Source organism: Tetrao urogallus (genome assembly GCF_951394365.1).
Source record: "Tetrao urogallus genome assembly, chromosome: 7".
In the NCBI taxonomy this organism is placed as follows: Eukaryota; Metazoa; Chordata; class Aves; order Galliformes; family Phasianidae; genus Tetrao; species Tetrao urogallus.
This window is the reverse complement of record NC_136820.1, coordinates 50,564,154-50,589,880: the sequence shown is the minus strand read 5'-3', so window position 1 is coordinate 50,589,880 and position 25,727 is coordinate 50,564,154. Positions and strand designations below refer to the sequence as shown.

The 25,727-nt window shown below is 41.8% G+C and overlaps 1 protein-coding gene across 1 annotated transcript in view; it reads left to right on the top strand.

Annotated features, from left to right (window-relative positions):
- The window catches only part of MINDY4 (MINDY lysine 48 deubiquitinase 4), a gene marked incomplete at both ends in the record, with an annotated part of 67,480 nt that extends 51,042 nt beyond the window's left edge, over positions 1 to 16,438 (top strand). Inside the window, 3 exons of the mRNA XM_079538012.1 lie at positions 6,745 to 6,925; positions 11,690 to 11,756; positions 16,390 to 16,438. Of these exons, the coding sequence (XP_079394138.1) occupies positions 6,745 to 6,925; positions 11,690 to 11,756; positions 16,390 to 16,438 (297 nt within the window). The remainder of the gene's footprint in view (positions 1 to 6,744; positions 6,926 to 11,689; positions 11,757 to 16,389) is intronic.
- Positions 16,439 to 25,727: the final 9,289 nt, after the last annotated feature.

Here is a 25,727-nt window from a genome sequence, read left to right as displayed (position 1 = left end):
AGTCACAACAGCTTTTTCAACAGCTCATCTTGTCCAGAGCTTATTTTTATTGCTCTCCTGTAGACTTCTTCCTACTTACCAATGCATTCATTAAGAGATACAGAAGATTCCAGGCAGTAAATCCACACAGGAAAATATTCTTATGTATTTCATCTCTCTTGTCTAAAATATGGGGTATTCATATATAAGGCACAGTTTTCTTGGCATATCTTTGGAGCTGACAACACTGTGAGGGCATGAGAACGGAGTTAATCCTTCTGTCAAATGTCAACAGTAGCAAATAAGAACAAAATGATCTGTCCCTTTTTCACCCATGATTCCTGAAGAATCCCTCTGTTGCTGATCCAGCACTTTTTCAGTGAATCATGCTGAATGTGTTATCTTTGCTGATTGGAAAAACGTGTGCTTCATGTCATTTGTCTGGAACTGTTCATGTCCAATCATCACTCCTAGTCCTACCATTACCATGTTCATTTTAGTCTTTGTAGTGTAATTACTTGTGCATTTTTTTTTTTTTGACAATGACAGATGGATTTATTCAATGCAATTCATATGCAAACATTTAGTTTCATAGTGAAATTCCACATTTTTATGCAAAAAAGCTAAAAATCCATACTGTTCCTTCTCTGTAGGCAAGTCACAGATGTTTGGATTTCTTCCTTTGTGACAAGCCTGTACTCAAGCTACGTATCTTAGTTCCACCTGATCCTACACATTGAACTGAGAAGACTTCATTAAAATTTTGGGCTTTCTGGTATTTTTTTAACGCTCTATAAATTGCTGAAACGTTTTTAAAAGCTGGTCAACCTGCCTAAACCTGGGCTGGCTTCCCTCTGTCTGCTGGCTGGCAGCATGCAGCGGGTCCGTAATAGTCTGAGGAGCTGTGTGGTTTCTGCAGTGGGACAAGACCTCGGGTAAAGAAGCCAGGTGCAGAAGTGTGCAGGACCAATGCAGAGGTGACATGGGAGAAGGTCCCTGCTTTTTGCTCGGTCCTTGGCTTTGCAATAACGTTTTACAAGGGAGGTGACGGATGAGCAAAAGGCAAAGCGCTTTTCTCTGCCTCATGCAGTGAGCTAGCGGTTCAACTTGAGGAAGGTGCAGCTCTTCTGAATGTCTGCTTTCATGGTTTGTACAATACTGGCCGATTTGGCCTTCTGAAATGCTTTCTGAAAGCACTACAGTATGCACTGTTACACCTCCTAATGTAAGTATTCGAGGCTGCTCAGGATGAGGACTCTGATTCTTCTAGGAGTTGGACTAAATGCTCCTTATGGATCCCTTGTAATTCAGGATATTCTGTGATTTTTGGTCTTTCCTGCTCCTAGGCAGTCCTGCTATCACAGAGAAGCCAGCTGTCTATAGGTGACCTCCCAGGCTCACCATATTCTGATTCCTGACAGCATCCAAATCCATGCATCAGCTGTCAGCATTTCGAAAGAGTCTGCTTTTTAGTGTTCATGTTTCTGAAAATGAAAACAGTGTTGACAAAGAAATTACAGTCATTTTTCCTGTGTCTTTTCAGAAGGAGAAGGAAGCATAAAAGGACAGAATTTATCCATTAAAATTCCACATATGGGAAATATTATCTTTGGTCCTTTTGATGAAACCAGCACAAGCTGTGCTATAACAAGACCTACTTGAATTATTAAATTCAGCACACATGGTCTGTCTTCTGGCACCTCACCTGTTTATTTGCCCTGTGGAACGTCCTGCCTATAACCTCCTGTGCTGGGAAGTATGTCTGCTAAGCAGGAGCCTCTCTCAGTCAGATGGACTGGATTCAAGTCAGGTCATTGGTGAGGTTGTGGAGGGGGAGGGATAGAAAGAGTTTTTTAACCATCTTGTTTAAGAACACATCAAAAAAGTAGGCATTTGCAAAATGGAAACCAATGGTTGGTTTTATTTTCTGCTTATTTTTCAGTAATGGGTAGGCAGTAGACGTTGTACATCAATGGATGCATTCTGCAGGTGACTGCTATTATGCAAGGCATTCATGAGCGCCACTGTGGGCAAAAATATGCGATACGTTCAGTTTGACTGAAGCAAACCTGACAAAGCATTGACCGTATTTAAAGTGTATTCTTCATTCCTTTCTTTTAAATCCCTCTTTCGGTCTTGGAAATGAAATTTTCTTTAATGAAGTCCTATTGTCCTCCTCATGGGCATCTTTTTTCCCAGTAGCCAGTCACTGTTGCTGAAATATTGGCATTGATTTCTTGTCAACGTGCTGCCAAATAAGAAACGATCACAGCAATTTTATGTAAGACTATAAGACAAACTTCACATTTAAAAGAACTTTGCATCGTTTGTTAAAATGCAAAACAGAAAATGTTAAGTCAAATATTGTCCTTCTATCTGTTCATATTGTAGATATCTGTATTTTGGTCTGCACTGATCCCATCAAACTTTATCTCTTCTTCCTTGATTTTTACAGAGAGCCAAAGCCTAGAGGCCAACCCAAATTAGGGGGCCAACAAATAGATGTTAGAGTTAAGTGGACTGAATCTTGACCTATCTTTGCCATTGCAGTAAAGCAACAGATTGAAATTAGTATAAATCCCTCCACTTGGCCTGAAGGAATGGCAAAGTCCTGAAGTCTGAATGAGGGAGTGATTTTCCCTCAATATTACTTCACTTGGTGGGACATACAAGAAAAGCAACAGAATGGGGCAAGGATAAAGGAACAATCTTGAGGCTACCTGGCACCTTTTTGCCTTACTACAATTGCTGTGTTCTCCTATAGACCTAAGTAAAAAAATCAGTGCTGCCCAAGCCTTTCCTTTGGTCATCCTGGGACTGAGCACACATCTCTTTCAGTTCTTCTCCATTAGTTATGTACTTTTTTCCTCCAAATTCACCATCAGAAAGGACTCAAAGCTATGGAAAATATCTATGACTCCCATGTACCTGTATTTTTTTCTTACTACTGCTAATAAATATCTGGCTAAAAAAATGCTTCAATCTCTGCCTGACCTGGCACAGCCACTAAATTGTGCATAGTCTGAATATCAGAAGTTGTGAACATTAATTTTATGTCTTAATCTAAAATTAAAATTAAGTACATATTTAATGAACATAAACTTGACACCGTCCCTTAATAACATGCAATGGTAGCATGTAAGTGTAAATGGAGATGTAGCAGTAATATGGTTGACCTGCTGTTCTATTAATGGTGGTGGAATGGGTCATCTGAGTTTATTGTGTCCTCGATCACCCAAGCACTGTTATAAGGGTGTCTGTTTTTACATCATTGACTTCAACACTGTTGGAACATTGTTTAATGTTAATTCAAACCAGCAGAGGCCATGGCAACTGGGGGAAAAGAGCTGTCAGAACGAACGATAGGCTGCTTGTTTGTTCCACTTGGTATACGTGTGGCAAAAGCCTTCCTCAGTGAGGAAATCATGTCTGAATGGGGCAGTACCATGCACTCATGTTGGCAGCTACATAGGAATAATTCTCCTGTAGTAAATATTTGTCTGATTTAATTTCAGCATTGTGCAAATACACACTGAAGTCATATGTGGAAAAAGACCACCCGTAGTGTTGAAAACGAGCCTTCTGAAAGGGCTTGCTTTAGAAAGGTTGACATTTTCCAAAGATGAGGATTGTGTCTCTGAAATTTATGAGCATTCTTACAGGATTTGTAAGGGATACGATTACTGTTCAGTGAAGTCTCCTTAGGAATTGGAAACATCCAATACAAAAAGACATCTTACACATTCCCCCTCTTAATTTTTTTTTGCCTTGGCAAAGATTAATGAGCAAGCTTGAAAATAAATATCGAATAGCAATGCATTATTATTTTGTAATGCATTATGATACTACAAGAAGCTTCTTCTGTTCTTCAAACTATAAGACAGCCGATGAGCCCTTGACAAAAATAATGATATTTGATTAAACAGATTCATGCCATGTACTCCTGATTTGCCTTTGGAAATCAGTGCTGCCAATACATTTGTAGGGCACTTGCTGGAAGGTGCATGCTCAAAGTCAGCTTAAGTGGTTTTGATTCAGATCACGAGATACTCATTCTTCAGTGTCCTGTGTCAAGGTCCTGTTACACTCCAGGTTTGTTATCACCCAACAACCTGGCCAGGCAACTGAAGAAGCACTCACCACTGATCAGGTGGGCCAGTTAAAAGGAGACATTCTTTTCGCCCACTCAGCAAGTGATGCTTGAAAAAGTAGGCAAGAGAATCCTCACAGTGAGGGTGGGGGGCTGTTTTGTCCACCCTGATGCTCATAAACGTAAGTGCAGTGTTGCTGCACAGCATGATCACTACGTGCATGTATCAAAGGCTACAGGACATGTATAATTTACTTACCACCTCATTAAATGGAGATATGTTTAAGGGAAAGTGCTCCCACCTGCCTGGAGTTCATGGGCTGTTTCTCAGATTATTGTGTATTTTTCTGAGTTTTGTTTGAACTATTTTGCTGATGTAACAGGGAGCTTGGGGAACTGATAGAAGATGTCTCTAGTTGTCAAAAGGCCAAGGAGAGCCTGCAGAAAACATGGCAAATACTTGTATGGAGAAGGATGAAGAAGCATGGGAGTGTTTAGATAGAGCAAAGGGAACATGTGACACTGTTAGTGGTTGGGCTTGTGTGTTTGCTTCTGCGTGGCAGATGCACATCAGGAGATAAAAGGCAATAAAAGAAGGGAGTAAATGTGTTTGAAGGATGTAATTCCTTGGATTTGGGCTGCTATTAGACTTCACTACGGACTCTTTGCTCATTAAGTCTTACAGTTCTACTCAGCACACTGTTGTATGGGAAGAAAAGTCATCTCAGAACTGAATTTTCTGTACAGTTAAATTGGAAGTGAGATTAGAAACAGATTGAAGTAGCCAGCTGCTGGGTGGACCGCTGCAGTGATGGCTGGGATTGCTGCAGGCCGTGTCTGGATGCAAAACTAACCAAGATCAAGGCATGGATCTGAGAACAAATGGTTGTGAATCCGTGGTTGTATGTATTTCCTGAAAGTTTGGAAGCATGGTTCTCAATTTCATTGTATTACTTTTTGTAGAAAGAAATACGCATGTAGCTTGAGGAATGCTGTAGGATAGGGATGCTGCTTATAGCCATGTGGATACAAACCATTCTGTGCCGAGTGGGCTTAAGGCTGTGAACAAAACCTGAACTTGTTTTCTCTACTGGAGTAGGAATAGCTTGACTTAGCTGGAGGCCCCTAGAAGCTGATGACAGTAACACAAAGTGGTAGAGGTGTGGGGGAGAAGCACATCAGGAGGCACTGGCCACTGCTGGTACACAGTGTGATGTTAAAAGCAGCATCTGATTCTGAGCTAAAAGTTCAGAGTGAAAGCGATGCAACTGAAATGGAGACTTCTCGTTTCTTATGGGAAATGAGGTTTGACATGCAACATTTTGATGTTCTCATTGTTGCCCTCAAGTTGAGGGCCTTGCCTTCTTCCGCTAGCGTTGTGATTGAAAACTGTGCATATTTGGGAAGTGTTCCTGCAAGACCTTACTCATCTGAACAGCTTGTCCTGACTTCAGTGGGATTGTTCATGTGAGTAAGAGTTGGGGTGGACGTCTGCTTGGAAACAGTTCTGTATCTCTCTAATCCTTTTTTGTCGAACGTTGTTTGATGGAGCTTGCAAGTTACTTTAGCAGACATATATGGGAAGAAAACATATTATTTTTTTAAGAGAAGAGTGACTGTTCCCTTTTGGCTTTGATTTATCAGGATACTAGAATGTGGATGTTTGTGCAACTGAATCTTTTCATCCATTGCCCTCTAATTTGCCGTCTTTTGTTGCATCTGTGTATTTCCCTTCTTGATAACTTGTGTTATGAGTGTTTTTGTAAGCTTGTAAAAAAATGCAGTACATGGAAGCCAAGAATTAAAAAACAAAACTGTTGCATAAAAGCCTGTTTTAAATAGATACTGACAGAGCAATGAATCAGGCAGGAGTTACTTAAGTAGTGAGTAACTGTTATCCGGCATCAGAAGAAATTATCATTTGGGAAGATAATTTTGTAACACTTCAGATTTGAGTTCTAAATCTTAATAATAAGAAGGATATGTTCCTTATGCCTTAGAATACTCTTTAGGCTTTTCATTACAACTGCACATTTATTGGCTTCTGCTTTTTAGCGCTGTACTGCATGACCTGTATTACAGAGGCAGAAACTGATGCTGCATTTTCCTGCATGTACACTTGGGCGCTGGGCTGCCATCCCTTGAGTTGCAGATCTACATCATCCCAACAGCGCCACGTCTGTTTAGGAGATAAAACACAAAACTTCAGGTAGAATAAAGATGGTTGTACACAACAACCAGCATGGCAGTGATTCTGTCATGCATTAAGACAGCGGCACGCAAAGGAGAGTGGTAGCTATCTCAGAACACAGTAGTGTCAGGTGAAGAAAATACTGCATTTTACTGACTGACTTCAGGGGAGGCAGAAATCTCCCTGTCTCTTTTTATATCAGCATCTACCGTGCTTCAGAGCAATAGATGCATCCCTGTAGGTATTCAAGCATGTATACGTATGTCTGCCTTAAAACATAAATCATGAGGAGTGATAGAGATGAGTCTTACAGCTATTTCAGAGGACAGTTTCTTCTTGTTCTGATCATTTGGGATGTGATCTTGTTTGCTTGGTACTACAACTGGATTTTGTCACCTATAATCAAGGCCAGATACTTGCTTTGAACCTCTAAATGACTTACCAGGTCTTTCCTGGTCTGTAATCTTCTGAATCTTTCTTTTAGGTCGGTTGTTACCTGAAGACTCCTAAATACCCAATTTGGTTGGTGTGCAGTGAAAGCCACTTCAGTGTGCTTTTTTGTCTGGAAAAGGATTTACAAGGCGACTGGAAAACCGAGCGGAGGTTTGATCTCTATTATTACGATGGCTTGGCCAACCAAGAAGAAGAAATACGATTAACAGTTGGTACGTATAATGCAGTGACTGCATCTCATCCCTTGCGGTGGTGACATTGAAAAGAAGCATTCAAAATTGCATGAAAAGTGAACAAATTGATGATGGTATCTGGCGTTACGAGAGCATTTGTGAGCCTGTTTTCTAATTTCCAGAATTAGTCTTGATGTTTCATTTGGAAGCAGATTTCTCAAGGCAGTCATGAGGACAAGCCCTTGGAAGGGCATTTTCTTCCAGCTGTTGCCATGTGTTTTCTGCAGGCAGAAAGTGCAAACCCTCTGTTCCTCAGCACTGCACACATGGTAATGTGAGCAGAGCAGGTGAGCAAGGATTGAATCCTTGCTTCCAAATCCAGCTGCTTCACAAGATGGCCAAAACATCTAGCAAGGACAGGCCTGCTTGTGAGCACGCTTGGAAATATGAGAATGTGAAAGATCTGACTTGCTAAACACATTCTTTCAGGAAACCATGTCAAATTATGGGGTTGCTTTTACAGAAGTTGTGCTTCTTGAACTGGAAGACAGTTGGACAAGCAGTATTCTTATGCTAAGAAAGCTTCATTTCCATATTAAGATATTCTTGAGCACTAAATTCATATTTTCTTACGATAGCCTCCTTATCCTTTGCTTTCCATCCATTGCTGCATGTATACAACCTAATCAAACTCCATCTTTATCTGAAGGAGACACTCTGCTGAAGTCCTCTCTTAAAAACAGCCTGTTGCTGTTCCTTGTTTGCATTGACATTCTGATTCTTGGACAGGATGAGTTACACACGAGGGCTGCATGTTCTAATTAAGGCCCTGTGGCAAAGCAGTTGGTATGATGGTGGCTCTGGAGGCCTTTAACATCTCATAAGGTTTGGTAGTGAATGCTGTAGCCTTTCTTTGCTCTTATTTTGATTAAAGTCCGTGACTTTCAATTGTAGCCATTGCATTATATGTTATTTCTGCAAATTTCTCAACCCCCCACAGCACGTTGCTGCAAAATGGTTCCTACACAGTCTGTCCCAGATACAGGAAGATTTATTGAAACAGATTGTACAAAAAAATCCCTGTATCTTCACTTGGAGACAACATATTGTAAACGTTAACAAGTTATCATCAACACAATAACGATTACCAACAATCTCACTATTTTCATAGGCTAATACTTTTTTTTATTCAGCCTTTTTAGGCTGAATGTTTTCCATGATTTATTTATTTGGCTGTTATATGTTGTCCGTATAAAAGAAGTAATCTCTTTTGATTTTGGTCTGTGGATGTGTCCCTAGGCTTGCTGTTTTCAGACGGTTTGAGGGAATTGCTACATGCTCGTGACCGTAAGCAGAGGATTTCTCCTTCAGGTAGAAGGATTCTTTCTAAGTGATATAGAGGATTCTGAAAAGGAATGGGAGATGGAGACGTGTTCATTGTATTCTGCTGCGTTGTGCATCATACGGTCCAAAACAGGCATCCTTCTTTTTCTCTTTGATAAATCAGAGACATCTCCAAACTCCAAATGTACCCAACACTCTGAGAGCCCTGGAAGAGAAAGTGTTCAGAGGCAGAATTGTCTATTTCTCCTCAAAGATGAGACTTGCACTGAGTGGTAGATGTCTTTTTGTTGCAGCCGTAGCCCCTTCCATGGATCCAGCCTCTTCTTTTGTTATCTGTGACATTCTGCAGAAGGCTGTAAACTGCAAATAGTTTCATCATTCCAGGCAAAGGCTTTTGCAGCTCTGGCAGTGCAGTAATCCTGCACTTGGTCTGGAGAAAAACCGGAGTTGTTTTACTTCTTAAAGGTGACACTGAACATAAATCTAAGCTATGCATGCAGTACCAGGTAGAAATACCATGATGGCAAGTATGACTGGTATTTCCACCATGGAAATATCAACAAGCTGTGATGATAAGGCAGCATTATGCAGAGATATAGCATGAAGTCCTGGATGTTGCACAGCCACATCTCACAGATCTGAGTTTGGGAGGTTGTTTGCTTCTCGTTAGCAATAAAGGGAATTCCTTGAAATGTAGATCTTACATACAGTTATGAAGATTACAGTCAAGATCACATTTAGAAAATCCTGAACAAATTATACTGGGCAAGAATTGCACAGAAGCCAGAAAGTAGGAGCAGAATTAATTTTGGGGTTAACAGCAAATACTGTCTTGCATTAAATCACCATCAATATTACATGGGATTAAGACTTTGCCCTGCTTCTCACACTGATTACCCCTTTGCAAAACACTGACAAGAAATATGAAGTTCCTTCCTAAAAGCAGGCTGCAGCTACTAGCGAGTTCAACACTCAATCCTAAATAAAGGTTCATCAGTTCTTTCCATTTGGTAGAATTTTCTGATAGTCATAGAGAGAAAACAAGCCAGTGGATCTAAATTAATTGCTCATGTGCTTTCGTCAGTTGTTTAGGGACTCAGTGAGATTGTTGTTACAGGTCACGCAGAGCTCTTGTATGAAAGAGCTTCTTGTTCTGCTTGGAGAAATACTACTGTTTTCTAATATACACCATTAATACCTATCTATGTCAACATTCACAATATATTGTCTCCAAAGTTAAGGTGAGATTGTTCCAACGTGCAAAAGTCTTCTGGAAAAGCAATTAATAAAACATCACTTCCTAAGGTGGCCATTTAAATAATGAGCATTATGTCTTGTCTGTTCCAGTTCCACTCTCCTGAACCTGTCCTCACATATCTCTTGAATAACAACTTTGTAACTCATCTGATGCTCAGTTTCTCATCATCTTTAGCTTAGGTATAAGTATAAATGATGATCAGATAGATCAGGTCCTTCTTGCTCTTGGTGACTCCTAGGTGGAAAAGTTTAACACTGAGGCTCTTTGCTCCCAAATGAGTTATGTGAAACATTTTAATGCAGTCATTAGTTGAATAACTTAGCTAAATGCTCTCTGCCTGATTTGGTAAGGTATACTTTTAGTGATACTTTCCTATTCCTTTCTATGAAAAACAGCAGTTCAAAATCCAGTTGGAAGAACTCAAGTCTAAAACTGAGAAAACTTTGCAAGTTGGCAATGACTATGAAAGGCAGCTGTGCTGGATGCCTATTTTCTGCTGATTTTGTGATTAGGACAGCAAATGCTGCTTCTTAGTAAGGGATCCTCAGATCCTAAATGTCCGTATCAGGAATTCCTGGAGTGCACAAACACTATTCGTAGGGATCATAGAATCACCAGGGTTGGTAAAAACCTCTGAGATCACCCAGTCCAACCACCCACCTACCACCAATATTTCCCCACTGACCCATGCCCCTTAGTAAAAGGTCTGAGTGCCTCTGGAATACCTGAGAGAAAGAGGTGTTCTTTGCTCTGAGAGTGGTGAGGGGCTGGAACAGCTGCCCAGAGAGGCTGTGATGCCCCGTCCATCCCTGGAGGTATTGGAGGCCAGGTTGGATGGGGCCCTGGGCAGCCTGGGCTGCTGTGAAATGGGGAGGTTGGTGGTCCTGCATTGGTGGGGGGTTGGAGCTTCGTGATCCTTGAGGTCCCTTCCAACCCAAGCTATTCTATGATTCTGTGATTCTGTGATGTGCTATTGGAGACCTGTAACAAACTCTTATAAACTCTTAAATATTAAGATGAGAGAGGGCCATTGAGTATTGAAAGATTCCAGTGTATCCCTTCAGTTCCTGAGGTTCCAGGATAAAACTGCCACTACTTCAAGTAATTTTAAATTTTGACTGTTTTCTGTTACTCTGCCCCTGCAGTCGCTCAGAGCATTCTGCAGGCATTTGTACTGACAGGAGGAAGTCAGATATAGCTGAGACAGGCAGCAGTGAATACAGGAGCATTTGCCTCCCATCCTGTCTCCATCAGTCTCACTGCGTCAGCTCCATATCCTGCACCCTGGCTTGGTACCATCAGTTGCTCACAACATTCCCGTGGGCTGAAAGAAAACTGCCAAAAACCAGCTCCAGTGTACAGCAGTTTAAGATGTTTTACTCCAAAACAGGAAACAGCTGAGCAGACTGACATCCAAGCTGGCTGCAGGATGTTTTCTCCCTGGGAAATTCAGCAACTACTTTCACTGTTGACAGATCCAGGCTCTGAGACACTGACCTCTCTGTTTTCCCCGGAACAATGCAATTGCCTCTCCATCCCAAAGGAATGCTCAGAGACTGTGGTAGCTCTCTTCCATCTCACACGATGCTGTCTTCTCCCATCTGTGCACTCTTTCCACAGTGAAGGGACAGTTTTCCTTTCAGGGGCGAAGGAATGTTAATTTACTTTTGGCTGGACTTTGGGATTTGTTATTCACGTGTAGGACTATTACTGTCCTCAGTGTGTGATTAAACTGCTTTCTTAATAGTCCATTCATGGACTGCAAAATAGATCCTCACAGTAGCCCTCCAGCACATCCTTTCACCTTCTGGCCTTCTAGTTTTCCTTGGGACCATCTCTGTATTGATCAGGTAACCTGGGTCAGGTCATGGTCCAAACACTGTCCCACAGTTATCCTTATTGCTAAGTAGTCAGTACAATTCTGGGCAAGATTCTAGACAAATCAGCTGACACTGGGCCCAACTTAGGGATTGTTCCCAACAGCAAGCTTACATGTAGTCACCTCCTTTCATCCTTTGAGCAGCCACCACAGGAATAGGCAATAGACCAGGAGTTGAAATGCTATGAGGTTTACAGTGTGAGTAGCAGGGATTCTTGTCTATGCTGTCACATCCATGGGTGGAGTTCCTAGAAGCCACTGCAGTGTAGAAATTAATAGATATATACCTCAGCCTCTAATTATGTCTGATATGTGTTTTTAGACACGACTCAGATGTGCACAGAAGAAAACGATCTTACTCCTCCACTTGAGCACTGCATTAGGACAAAGTAAGTGAAAATGGCACTTAACATGCAAATATTTTTACAGAATTATGTAAATAATATACGTAAAGCTTGAGTGTGGCTAAAAAGTTAATATTGTGGCAGTTACTCTTGCAAAATTACTGGTTAAGAGTTAGAAAAGATCACTCTCCATTGTGCATCAAATTGTCCAAGGCATTCGTTTCACTCTTAGAGGAACTGTCATTATGTCACCAGAAGCTGACTGAGCCATAATTCGAGGGCTCAACTTGATTTCAAAAGATCAAAATGTGGATTCATTGCTTCCTACTGTAAAGGTATAATGAGAAAAGAAGAAATTCTCTTCCATCTCTATCAGTCTTTTCTGAACAATATCAAAGCACAGAAGCACTTGGGTACCACCTTCGATACCTAAAGACCTCAGTGGTCTCAGTTCTCTCAAACTGCCCATGGAAGCACTGCCTTCTCCAGGCAAACATGATAGGAAATGATGGACTTTTAAATAATTTATCCAAATTGCGATGAAGTTAACGAGAACATTTTCAGTTTACCGAGTTATGGAAGAAGCAAAATCAGGAACTTTCCCTGGCTGAAAGTATCAGCTTTATATCACTCCTTCAACAGGACTTTGAAAGCTGCTATCTGAGTATCTCTGGAGCGAGAATTAAAAGCCTCATTGTCAAAGCCCGTAACAGCCTTGCAGCTTCAGATTTCCCTTGTCATTTCCCTCCTTTCTCTGCCACATTTTTTTTTTTCCTGCTAAGAAAAAAAAAAAGGCAAAACAAATAAGGACAGTGGCTGCCAACCAGTGTGTTCCTGCAGGGCTGGCTTTATGGAGTTACAGGAAACAAATGAGGCATCCTTCAGCGTGACAGCACTGTTGGTTCAGGCTCCCTGCACATATAGGTTGTATGGATTCTACTGTTCAAGGGAAACATCAGCATGACTGCAAACAAAGACAGATAATCCTTAGCCTCAGAAACCCACAGAGTGGGGAGAACACTGCATGCAACTATTTAAAGTCACTCTTAAAATGTCTTCAATTCCTGGCGTTGCATCAAAGTTACACAAAGCCTTGGTAATGATGATGTTTGTTTATTCTAAATTCCTTACTTTAATCTATTGTGGAAGTAAATTACCACCAAATTCCAGTGTCAATTAATTGTGTTTGTACCATTCCTGGGACGATCTGATTTACCCCGATCAGTCTCTCTCCTTGTTTTCTGTATTCTCCAATTGCTTTGAACGTATTTATTCAAGCATGGCCTTGCTGCTAAAGGTCCTTCATGCCATGTTATTCCTTTTTGCTCGAAGAAATTTTTCTCCAACTCTATAAACAGTATATGGGGAAAAGTAAAAACAAAACAAACCAACGAGCGTTTAACAAATTGAGAGATACAAAAACAAATATTTAGTATCATACAACTGTGGAAAACGCCAATAAAATAATTGTTACTGAAGCAAGCCAAACAAACAAACAAGCAAGCAAACAAACTAACAGGGCTGCTACTCCTTTTTCACCTAGCATTACAGCAATAAAGCCCATTATCAGATCTTTCTCATCAAAAAAAGTAGAGTAGTTTCTCAGTGTGGATAATTCAATAGTGTAACGGAATAGAACTGAATTAACCATTGTTTCCAAATTTCCATTAGGGGTTTTTCTTTTCATTTGCACGACTTAGTGCTGTTTCAGTCCATAGGAAGTCTTATCAGAGGGTTGTCCTATACCTGAACATCAGCACCCTGCAGGGTGTTGAGTCCTATGGTGGCCATCTGTCTGCTGTTTGTTCTCTTACCATCTGCCAATGGAAAGATCTGCATCTGTAATAGATAGTCTCTGTTTTTAGCTTTTTCATGATTATTATTAACAGAGGAGTTGTTTTGCTTCTGCAGGAGGAGGCTTATGCTTTTATTCCCTATTTTTGCAAAATGTCAGAAAAGGAGGGCTTGAGTTTAAAGCAGTTAACCCTTTGCATGACTAGGACAAATAGTCCTCAGCTGGGATCCATTTAACCTGCAGACTCCAAGCTGAAGAGTCACTGTTGTGCAACTTCTGTTGGGGTTTTCAGCCTAAGACATCCATAGAAGTAGTCAGGTTTGTATCGACAGGCATCTGTAATGGGCAACCCTGGGGGAGTTTCTGGGAGATGCCATGCAGATGCCTGATCCCATTTTCCCCTGAAGAATACTCTCATTTCACAGTCATCATCCTCAGCATCACTCTGGGCTGGTGCTAATAGAATCATAGAATCACAGAATGGCTGGGTTGGAAGGGACCTCAAGGATCACGAAGCTCCAACCCCCCACCAATGCAAGGCCACCAACCTCCACATTTCATAGCAGCCCAGGCTGCCCAGGGCCCCATCCAACCTTGAACACCTTGAACACCTGCAGGTAACATCTGTTAGCTCTACCTAAGGGGAAGAAAACTTTGATCTGATATTATAATCTGAATCTAGTTTTAGATTTTGTTAGCCCACAACATTCAGCTTTCTTTCATGGTTCTGGAACGGTGTGGCACAGTGTTCCTTCAAGGTGAGACATTTGGTAGAAATATGATAGATAAGAAGAAAGGGTGGGCACTTAATCCTAAATTATTGGTGCCAGATGATCAATGCAAGAGATATTCTCTGAAAGTTACTCCAGAGGGAGCATTGCTCAGGGCTTGAACCAGTTCTTCCAAGGTTCAGTGGAACTGCTCCATTTAACTTCCATGACCCTCAAATGAGGTCGTAGTCAAACCAGATGAGACCAATGTTGTTTCCATACTGCTAATCTGATAAATTGTAATTCCATCTGAGTTCCATTTAGGTTACGCTGTGGTGAGTCAGTTGGAGAAATGAGAGCTCTGAATTTTTTGGATCGTGTTTTTTTCATTAAGGAATGACCAGTTCAGCACCTGTGAAAGAGGTTCTCACTATCTGACACCTTTTCTTGTGCAGATGCAATGGGTAAGGAAGTTTCAAAGCTGTCTCTGCATGAGCAAATTGGCAAATTGCTTTTCATTCTACAGATAGCTCAAGAAAAATAGCTGGAAAATAAATAGAGGAGATAAGACTTGTAGGGAAAGTTACACAGAGTCCTGCTTCAGAATACGCTGTGCTGGTTAAGCTCTTCATTGAAAGCCTGTTTCAAAAAAGGCCAGTTCTGCACCGCATAGTGATGAGCCATATTTTAATCCAGAAACTTAAAAATGGTGTCAGAGCATTAATATTTTCACTGAGTAACCTCGGAGCAGATGAAATTTGCATCGTGTGGCCTCTGTAGATCCCTCTTGATGCTGTAATCACCTTGGAGAGGTCGAATTTATATGCAAAGATAAAGGAAGAGCTGATGGTGTTCCCAGAACTATCCAATAGGATCAGAAGGTGGCAACTGTTCTTCCCATTTGTGTTTGGGTTTTTTTCTGGGGGAAAATGAACCTCTGGCAGAGGCATCTTTCTGCCCTGACAAATGCTAGACTAGGTCAGCTATTCCCAGCAAGGACACATTCTGCCATTAGCTCAATGCGTGAGGCATCACTCCTGTGTATTCCTGTTAAACCCTGGGAGGAGGACACCCATCCTGCAATATTTTTCTTTTAATTTTCTTGGCAAAATCAAAAAAAAAAAAAAAGGAAGGAAACAAATTCGCAGCCCCGATTTTCCACACTTGTTTACTTGTGCTTTCATTGGGGATGGTTGAAAAGAGTCCCGCAGGTGGTCACTTCCCTTGAGACCCTGCACTGAATACGACAGGGATTCAGATTTTGGATTTGTTTTACATGTAACTGACTTGCTCAGTGAAAGGACTGAGCTGTTATATTTGTGCTGACGTATCCTTTCCTCCGTGACAGACTGAATGTGGCTTGCAGTCTGGCAAGTCAACATTGTCCCCACCGGATCTATGTCAGATCTATGTATTTGACAGGACTTCCATTCTTAGAAGATCTGGACCATGAATTTGAAAAATTGGCATGGACAAGGATGCCAGGCACCTAATGAATGACTCTGGTGGCAGGAAGAGTTGACCCATTTCAGCCTGGTGAAGCCACTGGGGAGCCAACTGGCAACAAGTGCAGGTTTGATGTTCCTGGAGTGGGCAGCTGAGCAATAGTGGCCAATACACAGCCAGAAATTCAGAAGGTGGAAAATTTTGTGCATATACACGTTTTTTTTTCAGAATGTATCTTTAATGTTATTCTGAAGAAAGGGTAAGACAGACAAAAAACAAAGCCTTCCCATAGAAAAAGCAAAAGATTACCTTTAGGGTGAGCCAGTGAATATTTCAAAGGAGCCAAGGGCAAGAGCGAGGATAGCTGCTAATGAAGTTATTTGGTCTCATTTGGGCTACACACGGGTAATTCTCTTACCCATCTTGGAAATTGCCCATGGTCTTTGCAGAGCCAATGCTCTTGTTCTGAATCAGCTGCTGCTGAGAACTCTATTGCCTGGAGGAGGCTGTGTGAAGCATAAGGAAAACGATCTCCAAATGTGGGACCCTAAAATTAGGAGTGCAAATACTTCATTTTGCTTCCTTTTCGTTGGAGAAGGTGTGGTAAGTTACCCTAACTGAGTCCATCCTACGCTCTGTAGGATGGTTGGGTGGTTGAGAATGCTGAGCTGACCTTTCCAACAACCCGATAAACTCACGGATGTAAAATGGTTGCTTTTATTTCTAGGTGGCAAGGAGCTGTTATTGACTGGAATGGCACAGAACCAATCTTGTGACTGACCCGACCTGCACCTTATTTGCAAGAAAAAAAAAAGGAAATGACAGAATTAGCACATTCCTATTCCCACCAATACAGGAAATAGGGCAGGAGTTCTGTGCCACTTATGGTGAGGAAGAATGACATGGCTGTGTGCAGGCTGGAAGAGCGTCACCTTGTTCGCCTCATGCTTTGGATATCTTGCTTATAATGCAAACAACACTTAGATAAATTCTTTGTTGATGCCTTTAATGTACAGTTTCAATGTGTAGATTGAGAGTCTCCAATGTCCAGTGACGGTTACGGGTAAAGCAGTGGAGTTGTCTATGTCCCCTCGAGGTCCCTTTCTGGATCAACTCTGTATCCTGCAATTGTTCCCAAAAATCTGATGAAAGGAGCCGAGCTGCTATTTCTGTCCCTGTTTTGCCTTCCTGTGCTGCCTCGTTCTTCACCTGCAACACTCCAGTGCCAGGATGAAACATCATCCAAGAAATAAATATTCACTTCATTGCCATATATTACTAAGTCCAAACCTAAGGCTGAACCTACTGGTAACCATATGGGCTACAGTTTACTTACTAGGCCTTATTTACACCAAAGTGGCCAATAAGCTCTGTGATTTGCTGCTTCATCATTGCAAGAAAACAGAAGTGATGTTAGATTGGAAATGTGAAGGGCACTTGTCTGTGATATTTACTGTTATTCATGATTAAATAAAGTGCGTGTGAGAAAATGGTGTACAGCGGAGATGTACCACGAGGTACCAGAACAGCAGTTTGTATTCTGAAATGAACTTTTAAAGTGACATATTTTGGCAAAAATTTACCAAAATTGGAACGAGTTACTGTACTGAAGATTGGAAAAAAAAGGCTTTGGAAAATATTAATTGCTAATGGACAAGTTGCAGAGAAACAGTGTTTCTAGAATTATTTTTATCTTTTGGGAGTGCAATTATCATGGGAGTTTCATAACAGACTTTTGATTTTATCGCAGCACTCTCTTACTGCTCAGTATGCAAACCTCTCTGAGCCCAAATGAATCACTTGCTGTTTTCAAAATCAATTTCCATCAGAAATTCAGTGTTCTACTCCATGTAGCTGGCAGATACCAAGCTGCCTCTGCAGATACAAATCTCAGGGCACGTGAGCTAGATTTGGAAACCTGTGCATGCTACCAGAAAACATGAGATAGTCTGTGAGTAAGCACCAGGCCCTGCTTTGCTTCCTGCACTCATCAAACTGTCTACACGTGGTAAAATATCTCAGCGCTGCGGTCGTTTTCATTTTATGTGACGCTGTGTAATGTAATTTGCTTGTTTTAGGTCAGATAGGCAAACTTCTTTCCGTGAACTTGGTGAGATGAATATCTCCCTTTCAGCCTTGGCATCGTGGAGAGCATCAGATCTGAGCCCATTCCCAATTCCCCGTGGGCACACTATGTGACCTTTGCCAGCTCCCTGCGTTTCACTGTACGTAGGGGGATGTTTGCACAGCCAGCTGCAGGTGGACTCAAGGCTGCCTTTATGATGCACACCTCACCTGACCTTTAAGAGCTCCATTTTCTGGATCCCAAACATTCAAAGATCCCAGTTGGGCACGGCTTGGACCTTGGAGTCAGCCAGGCTACCAGCTTGAATTAAACACCTTTTTGTCTTGAATCAACTACAGTCCCCATGTGCTCAATGGAGCAAACAGTCCAAGAGGGCAGCAAGATCATAAAATAAGATTTCTCAGAATGCATTTGGACAGAAAATAGTGAAGAGATGAAAAACAGTGGAAGATTTTTGGAACTAGGTGTACCAAAAATCCTCCTTTCTGGAAGTGTTCCTCTGGGAAGGAAGGGAGCTGCTGTGTTACTGCCCTGATTTCATCTGACTGGAATATGGATGTCTCCAACGCAGATATGTGATGATGAGGAGCTCTTGCTCTGGGCTCCCTTCAGAGTAGGGTGTGATTTATCTTTTCTTATGGACAAGAAGAAATGTGCTCCTGACTGGAGGATTATAAACTGAGTATAGATGGAGCCCAAGGGGATTGCCTCAGATGAACTCCATCCCTCAAGATGTAATAATTTTTCAGGTTTTAAGAAAGAGTTGAAGATTAATGAGTAAGGCTTGGAAACTGATAATGTTTTATGGTTTATCTTGAAAGATTAATGAGGGTGGGAGGGAGCCCTGTACTCTGATCCTCTTTTTAAAACAGGCTGCAAAGCCTTTCAGGCTCCATTCTTACTGATTACGAAGAATAGATTAATCGAACCTTAAATTTTATTATAACAGAATCCCATTGAGCCAGGTCTTCCTTACTCATTATCTGTAATTACTTCTACACACATTTTTCTGTAAAGCCCATTGTCTGCCATCTGTTTAAAATAGAACTAACTCAAGATTCACCTGTGCCAAGAAGTACAACACTTGGACCACATTACTGAAGCATTGCCTCTGCAGGGCAATCTCACCAAGCTGGAGCACTGCATCACTAAGCTGCTGCCACCAGCTTTGCTCTTGAGGTTTCCTGTGGCTTCCTTCAATAAAGAGGCAATGAAAATACTCACTTAGATCTACCTCTTCAGCAGAAAAGCAACCAACCGAACCTCTATTTCTGCATCAAGAAAAAGCTCACATATTTTAATTTGATGATAAAAGACATGAAGCAATTTGCCTTCAGGCATCGCATATCTTTCGGAATCAAATGATCAGACAAACCGATACAAAACGTTTTGCAGCGATGCAGAAACCTTTGCACAGACCTGTGCAGAAGCATATCCTGTTGTAGGAGCCTACATCTAGCTTGTTGATTATGTTTTCCTTCTCATTGTTTCCCGATTTCATTTTCACTGCCCGATGAACGTGACTTCCTGAGGTGAACAAAGCAACTGTTTGCGAATAGCGCAGTACAAGACACTGGCACTGGGCCTCTGTGTATATCTTAAAATCATCCTCTTCCCTTCTGTGCTATGGAAAACACACCCTCTCACCCTCTGCTGAGACATGACGCCTTAGCTTACAACAGACATCACCTATTGTAAATCTGAGCAGAAGTGCTATTTTGGTAAAGTGTCAGGAATATTGCCCTTGTGCAAAATGTACAGTTAACTTTGTTTTGTACAGAATGTCGCCTACAAATAAAGCCTTTAAAGAAAAGAAAGTAGCATCATCTCATAATTTTCTCTTCACTTTTTTTTTTTTTTTTTTTTTAATAATTAATTTGCCAAGGGAAATTAATCTGAGAGAATAGATTATAACAGCTTCATGAGCCTCCTCCTGTCAGTGGAATAATAACAAGAAGTCGAGCTTCCCTCTCCTCTGAGCAGAACCACAGTGCAGTTGGGGATGCAGGGCAGGGGGTGTCATCCTGAGCCTGGCAGTTTCACATCTGAGCAGCTACGGGTGTTGAAACCAACCAGTCTGGGGCTGGTTGGAAATGTGAGTTACAACTGTCTGCCTGCATCAGTACACGTCCACCATGTCCTATTTGAACCTACCCAGTGCTGTGAGTGTAAACTGCAAGGTTCTCATCATCCCTCTTAGCTTAGTGTGAAATCATAGGATCATAGAATCACTGCAAAAGACCACTAAGGTCCTCTAAGGTCACCCAATCCCACCCTACCCCTGCCATGCCCACTGACCATGTCCCCAAGGGCCACATCTCCATAAACACCTCCAGGGATGGTGACCCCACTGCCTCCCTGGGCAGCCTGTTCCACTGCCTCACCACTCTTGGGAAGAAGAAATTGTTCCTAATATCCAACCTGAGCTTCCCCTGAAGGAACTTGAGGCCATCACCTCTCATCCTGTAAATGAATTGCATCATCCTGATCAAAACCTGGGGAATCATTGGCAATCAAGTGTTTTTAAGGAATTTTGTGCAAGGTGGACATGTACACATGAAGTTTCTTGTCCATCTGAAGGCCACCGTGCGTAGACCTCGCACTGGAGTTGATGAAGCTGCTGGAGTTGTTTTTGTGCATATCTGTCCCTATTGTATTGTCAAATCTAGGAGCAGTCTGAGATCTGATGACAGACCCGTGAGCAAATCTGTGCAGCCACTGTGTGGTTTGTTCCCAGGGAGTTCAAAGATGAAAGCTTGCGCCTGTTTCCAGTTCTTGACTTTTTGGAGGCAGATTGCTTTTTTGTTTCTGTGGTTTACGCGTAGAACGGGGTAATTTGGAACGACAGGAAAAGGTCACTTTAAAAACCAGAGGAAAGTCAAAGAGCTTGGGAAAATGACACGTGTGTAAGCCAAGTTTTAACAGAAGCGATAAGTGGATTGGGGCTCCAAAGATTCCATCGCTGTACCTGAGATACTTCAAAGAAGCTCAGTTTTCTGTTGGTATCTGGGAGCTCCCTTGAAATACAAAGGTCCCAGATCACAGTTTTTAAAACTTTTCCTTAGAATGCCGCTGCCAATTTTGTAAAGGAGTGTAATATTCCTTCAGAGTGCCTCCATGATTTGAGATATGACCACACAAAATGCAGACACGTGTTTTGCTGGTGTATCTGTCAGTCCTGCCTCAGGGTGCGTTCACTATTGAGGACCCTGCCTTGAATTGTGTCACATTCACCAAATTCAGTATTGCAGGAGGTGCTGAAAACGAAATTAGAATCAAAGCCCATGCTTTAATCAATCATTCATCCGTTCAGGACATAGCTGTAGAAACCTAAATCTTTTAAATCAAACACCATCGGACAGATCAATGCAGTATCAGGTTGGATGTTAGGAACAATTTCTTCTCCAAAAGAGCAGAATGGGCTGCACAGGGAGTTGGTGGTCACCATCCCAAGACGTGTTCCAGAAACATTTAGATGTACTGAGGGACGTGGTTTAGTGGGGAAATATTGGTGGTAGGTGGATGGTTGGACTGGATGATCTTGGAGGCCTTTTCCAACTTTGGTGATTCTATGGTTCGATGTTTTTCTCTTAACAAATAAGCTCATAAAAGAAATAGAGTTTTACTTGCAGAAAGCAGATGATTGCTCCTGATTGCTGCTTTTCATCTGCACAACCAGTCTGCTGCATAACCTAAGGAAACTGCATCCCATTAAGAACACTCTGGATATACTAGTACTCTTCTTTTATTTGTTTTCATTGGCTAAAAGATAATAAGCTCGACAGCAGTTCTGAAATAAGGAATCAGTTTCTCCTTAGCTGCTTTGTTTATAAAACTAGAGAAGGAAAAAGGGCATTTTCAATCAGATACTTTATTTGTTATTTCAACCAGGGTGGGAAGGGGTTGTTGTTAAGTTAGAAAGCCACATAGCTCTGTGATGTCTCTCATTAACAATAGTTTTCGTCTAAATTGACACAGAAGCAAGCTTAGATTTTAGAAAGAAAAACCCTTTCAAAAAAGCAAAGGGATTTTCCAATAAGATTTATCAGCAATTCCAAAAGTTTCGCCTTTCTCATTATTGTTGTTTTCCTCTTCTTGGAGGAATTATGTTAAACTGAAGCAGTTGACTCTTCATAGCAGTTGTGCTTAAAGGCACAACTCGGTTCACACAGACTGAGATGTCTTACAGCATCCAGCAGAACGAAAGTGAAGGACCCCAGCAGATACATGGACAAAGGGGACACTTAAATAAATTACCATAAGAAGCAATAGTCCTTACGGCTGTGTCTTCTCCTCAACAGACACTCTGGAGATGTTCAAGACCTGCCTGGATGCCGACCTGTGCGACCTGCTGTAGGGAACCTGCTTTGGAAGTGGGGTTGGACTCGATGATCTCTGGAGGTCCCTTCCAACCCCTACAATTCTGTGATGCTGTGATTCTGTGACACGTTGCTACTCCAAACGGACAGAAGATTTTGGAGTATGCATGAGCTCGAACACTTTTCTCTTACCAAGGAGCCACGTACCAAATTGTCTTTGAAAAAAACAAAAGTGTTGCATGTTAGGAACAATTTATTCTCCAAAGACTGTTAAAGCACTGGCAGAGGCTGCCCAGTGAGTGTTGGGGTCACTGCCCCTAAAGGTATTCTGAAACAGTGGAGATGTGGTACTTCGGGACATGATGAGTGGGCATGGTGGGTTGGGGTGGGGTTGGATTGGATGATCTTAAAGGTCTTTTCCAACCTCAGTGATTCTGTGATTCTATGAATTATTCTTGGCAATATTCTCCTGCTGCAAGTGTAGTCCGACCTGTGAATATTAGGCATGATGCATCTGGTGTGCTCAGGTGATCATAGGGTAGATATAAAGTAGGGCCTTAGGATGACATCACAGACACTGGTGGGGCACAGGCATTACATGAGCATGAGTCGTCTGACCTGTCTGAGGGGTCTATGTGGGACGAAGTTAATTGCATTTTTCACTTCCCTGCCTGCTTCTGGTGGGCTCTCAGTGGATTAAACTGAGTGTATGGAGAGTACTATGAATAGTCCAGGTGAATCCCAGTGTGGCAATGACAAAGAAAAGAAGTAGAATGTGTTTACAGACCCCATAGAATTGGTAAAATGAGGGAATAAAATGGATTGTTTAGAGATGCCTCCTGGCTGCTGTGTGTTAGGGAAGCATCCATTCAGGAAAGAAATCTCAGGGCTTAGCAGCCAAAATTTGCCAGTGCTTGAAGAAGGAGCTGCTGATAAAGGTTACTCACATGAAAACATGGGAGGTGTATCAAACTTGAGACCTGGAAGGTGTCCTGGACATGAGGTTTTGTGTGCAGAGATTTTCTTGTATAAGAGAACTAGGATGGTGTCACAATCCTGATAAAACACCCGAAGTATCTGTACCTCGTGTGGGTGTTCTGCTTGTTTTCTTATCACTTTCTTATCATTTGGCAAGGACTTCCAAATTACTCTAGGAGGTATTCTGGGCATTTGTAAGAATACTCCATGCTCTGGAATTCAGCAAATATTTATTCATGGAGAAAACACCAGCAAAGAATGTGTAACAAAAAAGAAAAAGCAAAACACCAAATGCCTATTTAGCTCCTCTCTAGAAAACTCACAGAGAATATGAGTTTGAAAACTACGTTCTGCAAAGACACCTTTCACTGAGATGTACTTGGTTTGGTAAGTGCTGTGGATGTGAGCCAAGGTCTCCAGACCTTGAACTGAGGATCCTCATTTGTCATTTTGAGATAGTGTGACAAATGAGCAATGCTTTGTGCTGGTGCTGCATGGCGTGTGAAGAAAGGAGGTCTTTTACGAGCACTTCAATACAGAGCAGTGTTATTACAACTGACATCCTTCTCAGGGCTCAATTCCTATCACGCACAATATCCTTCCTGAGCCACTCTTGGTCGGGTCACTTCTGTAAGAAACAATCCACTCTCATTAACGTAATGGTTCAGCTTTGCAAATGGGACAAATACAAATTCAAGCGTGTGCTGCGATCTGATCTGCTTTTACTGATGTCCTTTTTCAGGACCTTTCAGTGTCAGTAACAGGTGAGTATATAAACACAGAGAGAACATGAAAATCAAGCTGCTTTTATTATGGTAAGAGGTGTAGCCATGGGTACCCATATGTTTACTCATCTGGGAGAAGTCCTATGGCTGCATACCATGCACTTTGACAAATATACATGTGCATGAATAGCAGAACATACAGAAAAATAAATTGGAATGATTATTTTTCATGTTGGATGCCATTTATTGGGTTACATAGGGCAGTTTTAAGGTACAAACTTTACTTTTATCAAAACCAAGTGAAAACTACAAGGGTGAGACTAAACAGCTATCACACCATTGTAGGAGTTGTTAGTCTCCTCTAATTCAACCAACCCTGAAAATTCTCCTGGTGCTCCATAGATACCCATTGCCTATAGCCTTTCTCCTTTGAATTTCTTCACCTGCTAAGAGCCATGGAAGGTGCTCTGCAACTTATGATATAAACACGGCAAACATTTTTGCTCCCTTTACTTGTTTTGTCCAATTTACATGACGTATGTCTGATGTGTAGCAGTGAATTAGAAAACCTCTTTTATTTTGTGGACTCGGATGGAAAAATGCCAGTATGGCTTGAGAAGACAGGGTGATTGATGAGGTTACCAGGGCAAACAGGACAGGTGACTTTTCGTAGAATCACAGAATCACAGAATGGCCTGGGTTGCAAAGGAGAACAACGCTCATCCAGCTCCAACCCCCTGCTGTGTGCAGGTTGCCAACCAGCAGCCCAGGCTGCCCAGAGCCACATCCAGCCTGGCCTTGAATGCCTACAGGGATGGGGCATCCACAGCCTCCTTGGGCAGCCTGTTCCAGTGCTTCACCAAAGGAAAAATTATGTTCTTTGCTTAAAAAAATAATTAAGTAAAAGTAAATCCACGTTGGAGAATATACGTTATCTACAATCGTTCCAGAAAGAGTTTCCTACAGAACAACCATTACAAGTCATTGTAAGTCTCTCGGGAACGCCAGTCAAAAACATCAGCAGATAATTACTCGAACTTCCTAAATCAACCTCCTTTGGCATGACATGAAGTGAACAAGAGCAATAAAAGCAAGGAAGTGCATTGTGCTTTGTCCTGTCCAACTCCTGTTCAGACAGGCGTAGGTCACAAGCACAAATGTAACCAGGCATGAATTGTTTTTTATTTTAATTCATGGCCTTGGGTTAAATTAAATGAACACACTGGAAAGGCCAAGGTGAAACACAGGGCCAGGACCTCAGACTGCGTAAATCCTCTGACTTCAGTTGAGTTTTGTCATTTCCACACCTTCAGAGCACAGCCTCTCCTCTAAAAAGCATCAAAGAGTTTAGATTGTATTGCTATCTAATCACACCCTACAGTCTTCATCTCCAGGCATGGAAATGGAAAAAAAAAAAGCCCTAGATATGCTGGTAAATTCGAGAGACTGAACAAACTGTCTTTACCAAGGTCTTCAGAGCATTGGCTTCAGGGAACGCATGTTGGACTTCTGATAAATTTTATTGTGCACTGTGGGAGATGGAGCTGTTATCTGCCTATGGATCTGACTGTCATCAGTGCTGGGGCAGCAGAATGGTTCTGTGGCTGCTGGAACAGAAAGAAAAGATTACGTACCCTCTTGTTTGACTTGGGAAAGGAAAAATATTTTGGGTAGACTCTGCTTGAAAATAATATTATTTTTTACTATGAGACTAATCTGCAATATCTAGAATGCCGACTTGATTAGGTAGAATCATAGAATCACCAAGGTTGGAAAAGACCTAAAAGATCATCCAGTCCAACCGTTCACCTATTCCCAATAGCTCCCACTAAACCAAGTCCCTCAACACAACAAGTAGCGGTGCTTCTCTTTCTCTGATCTGTCTCTTTTTGCCCTTGTATCTCACAGCTGGGTTGGTGTGTTTTCCAGGAGAAGGAGTTGCAAGAAAGGATGTGAA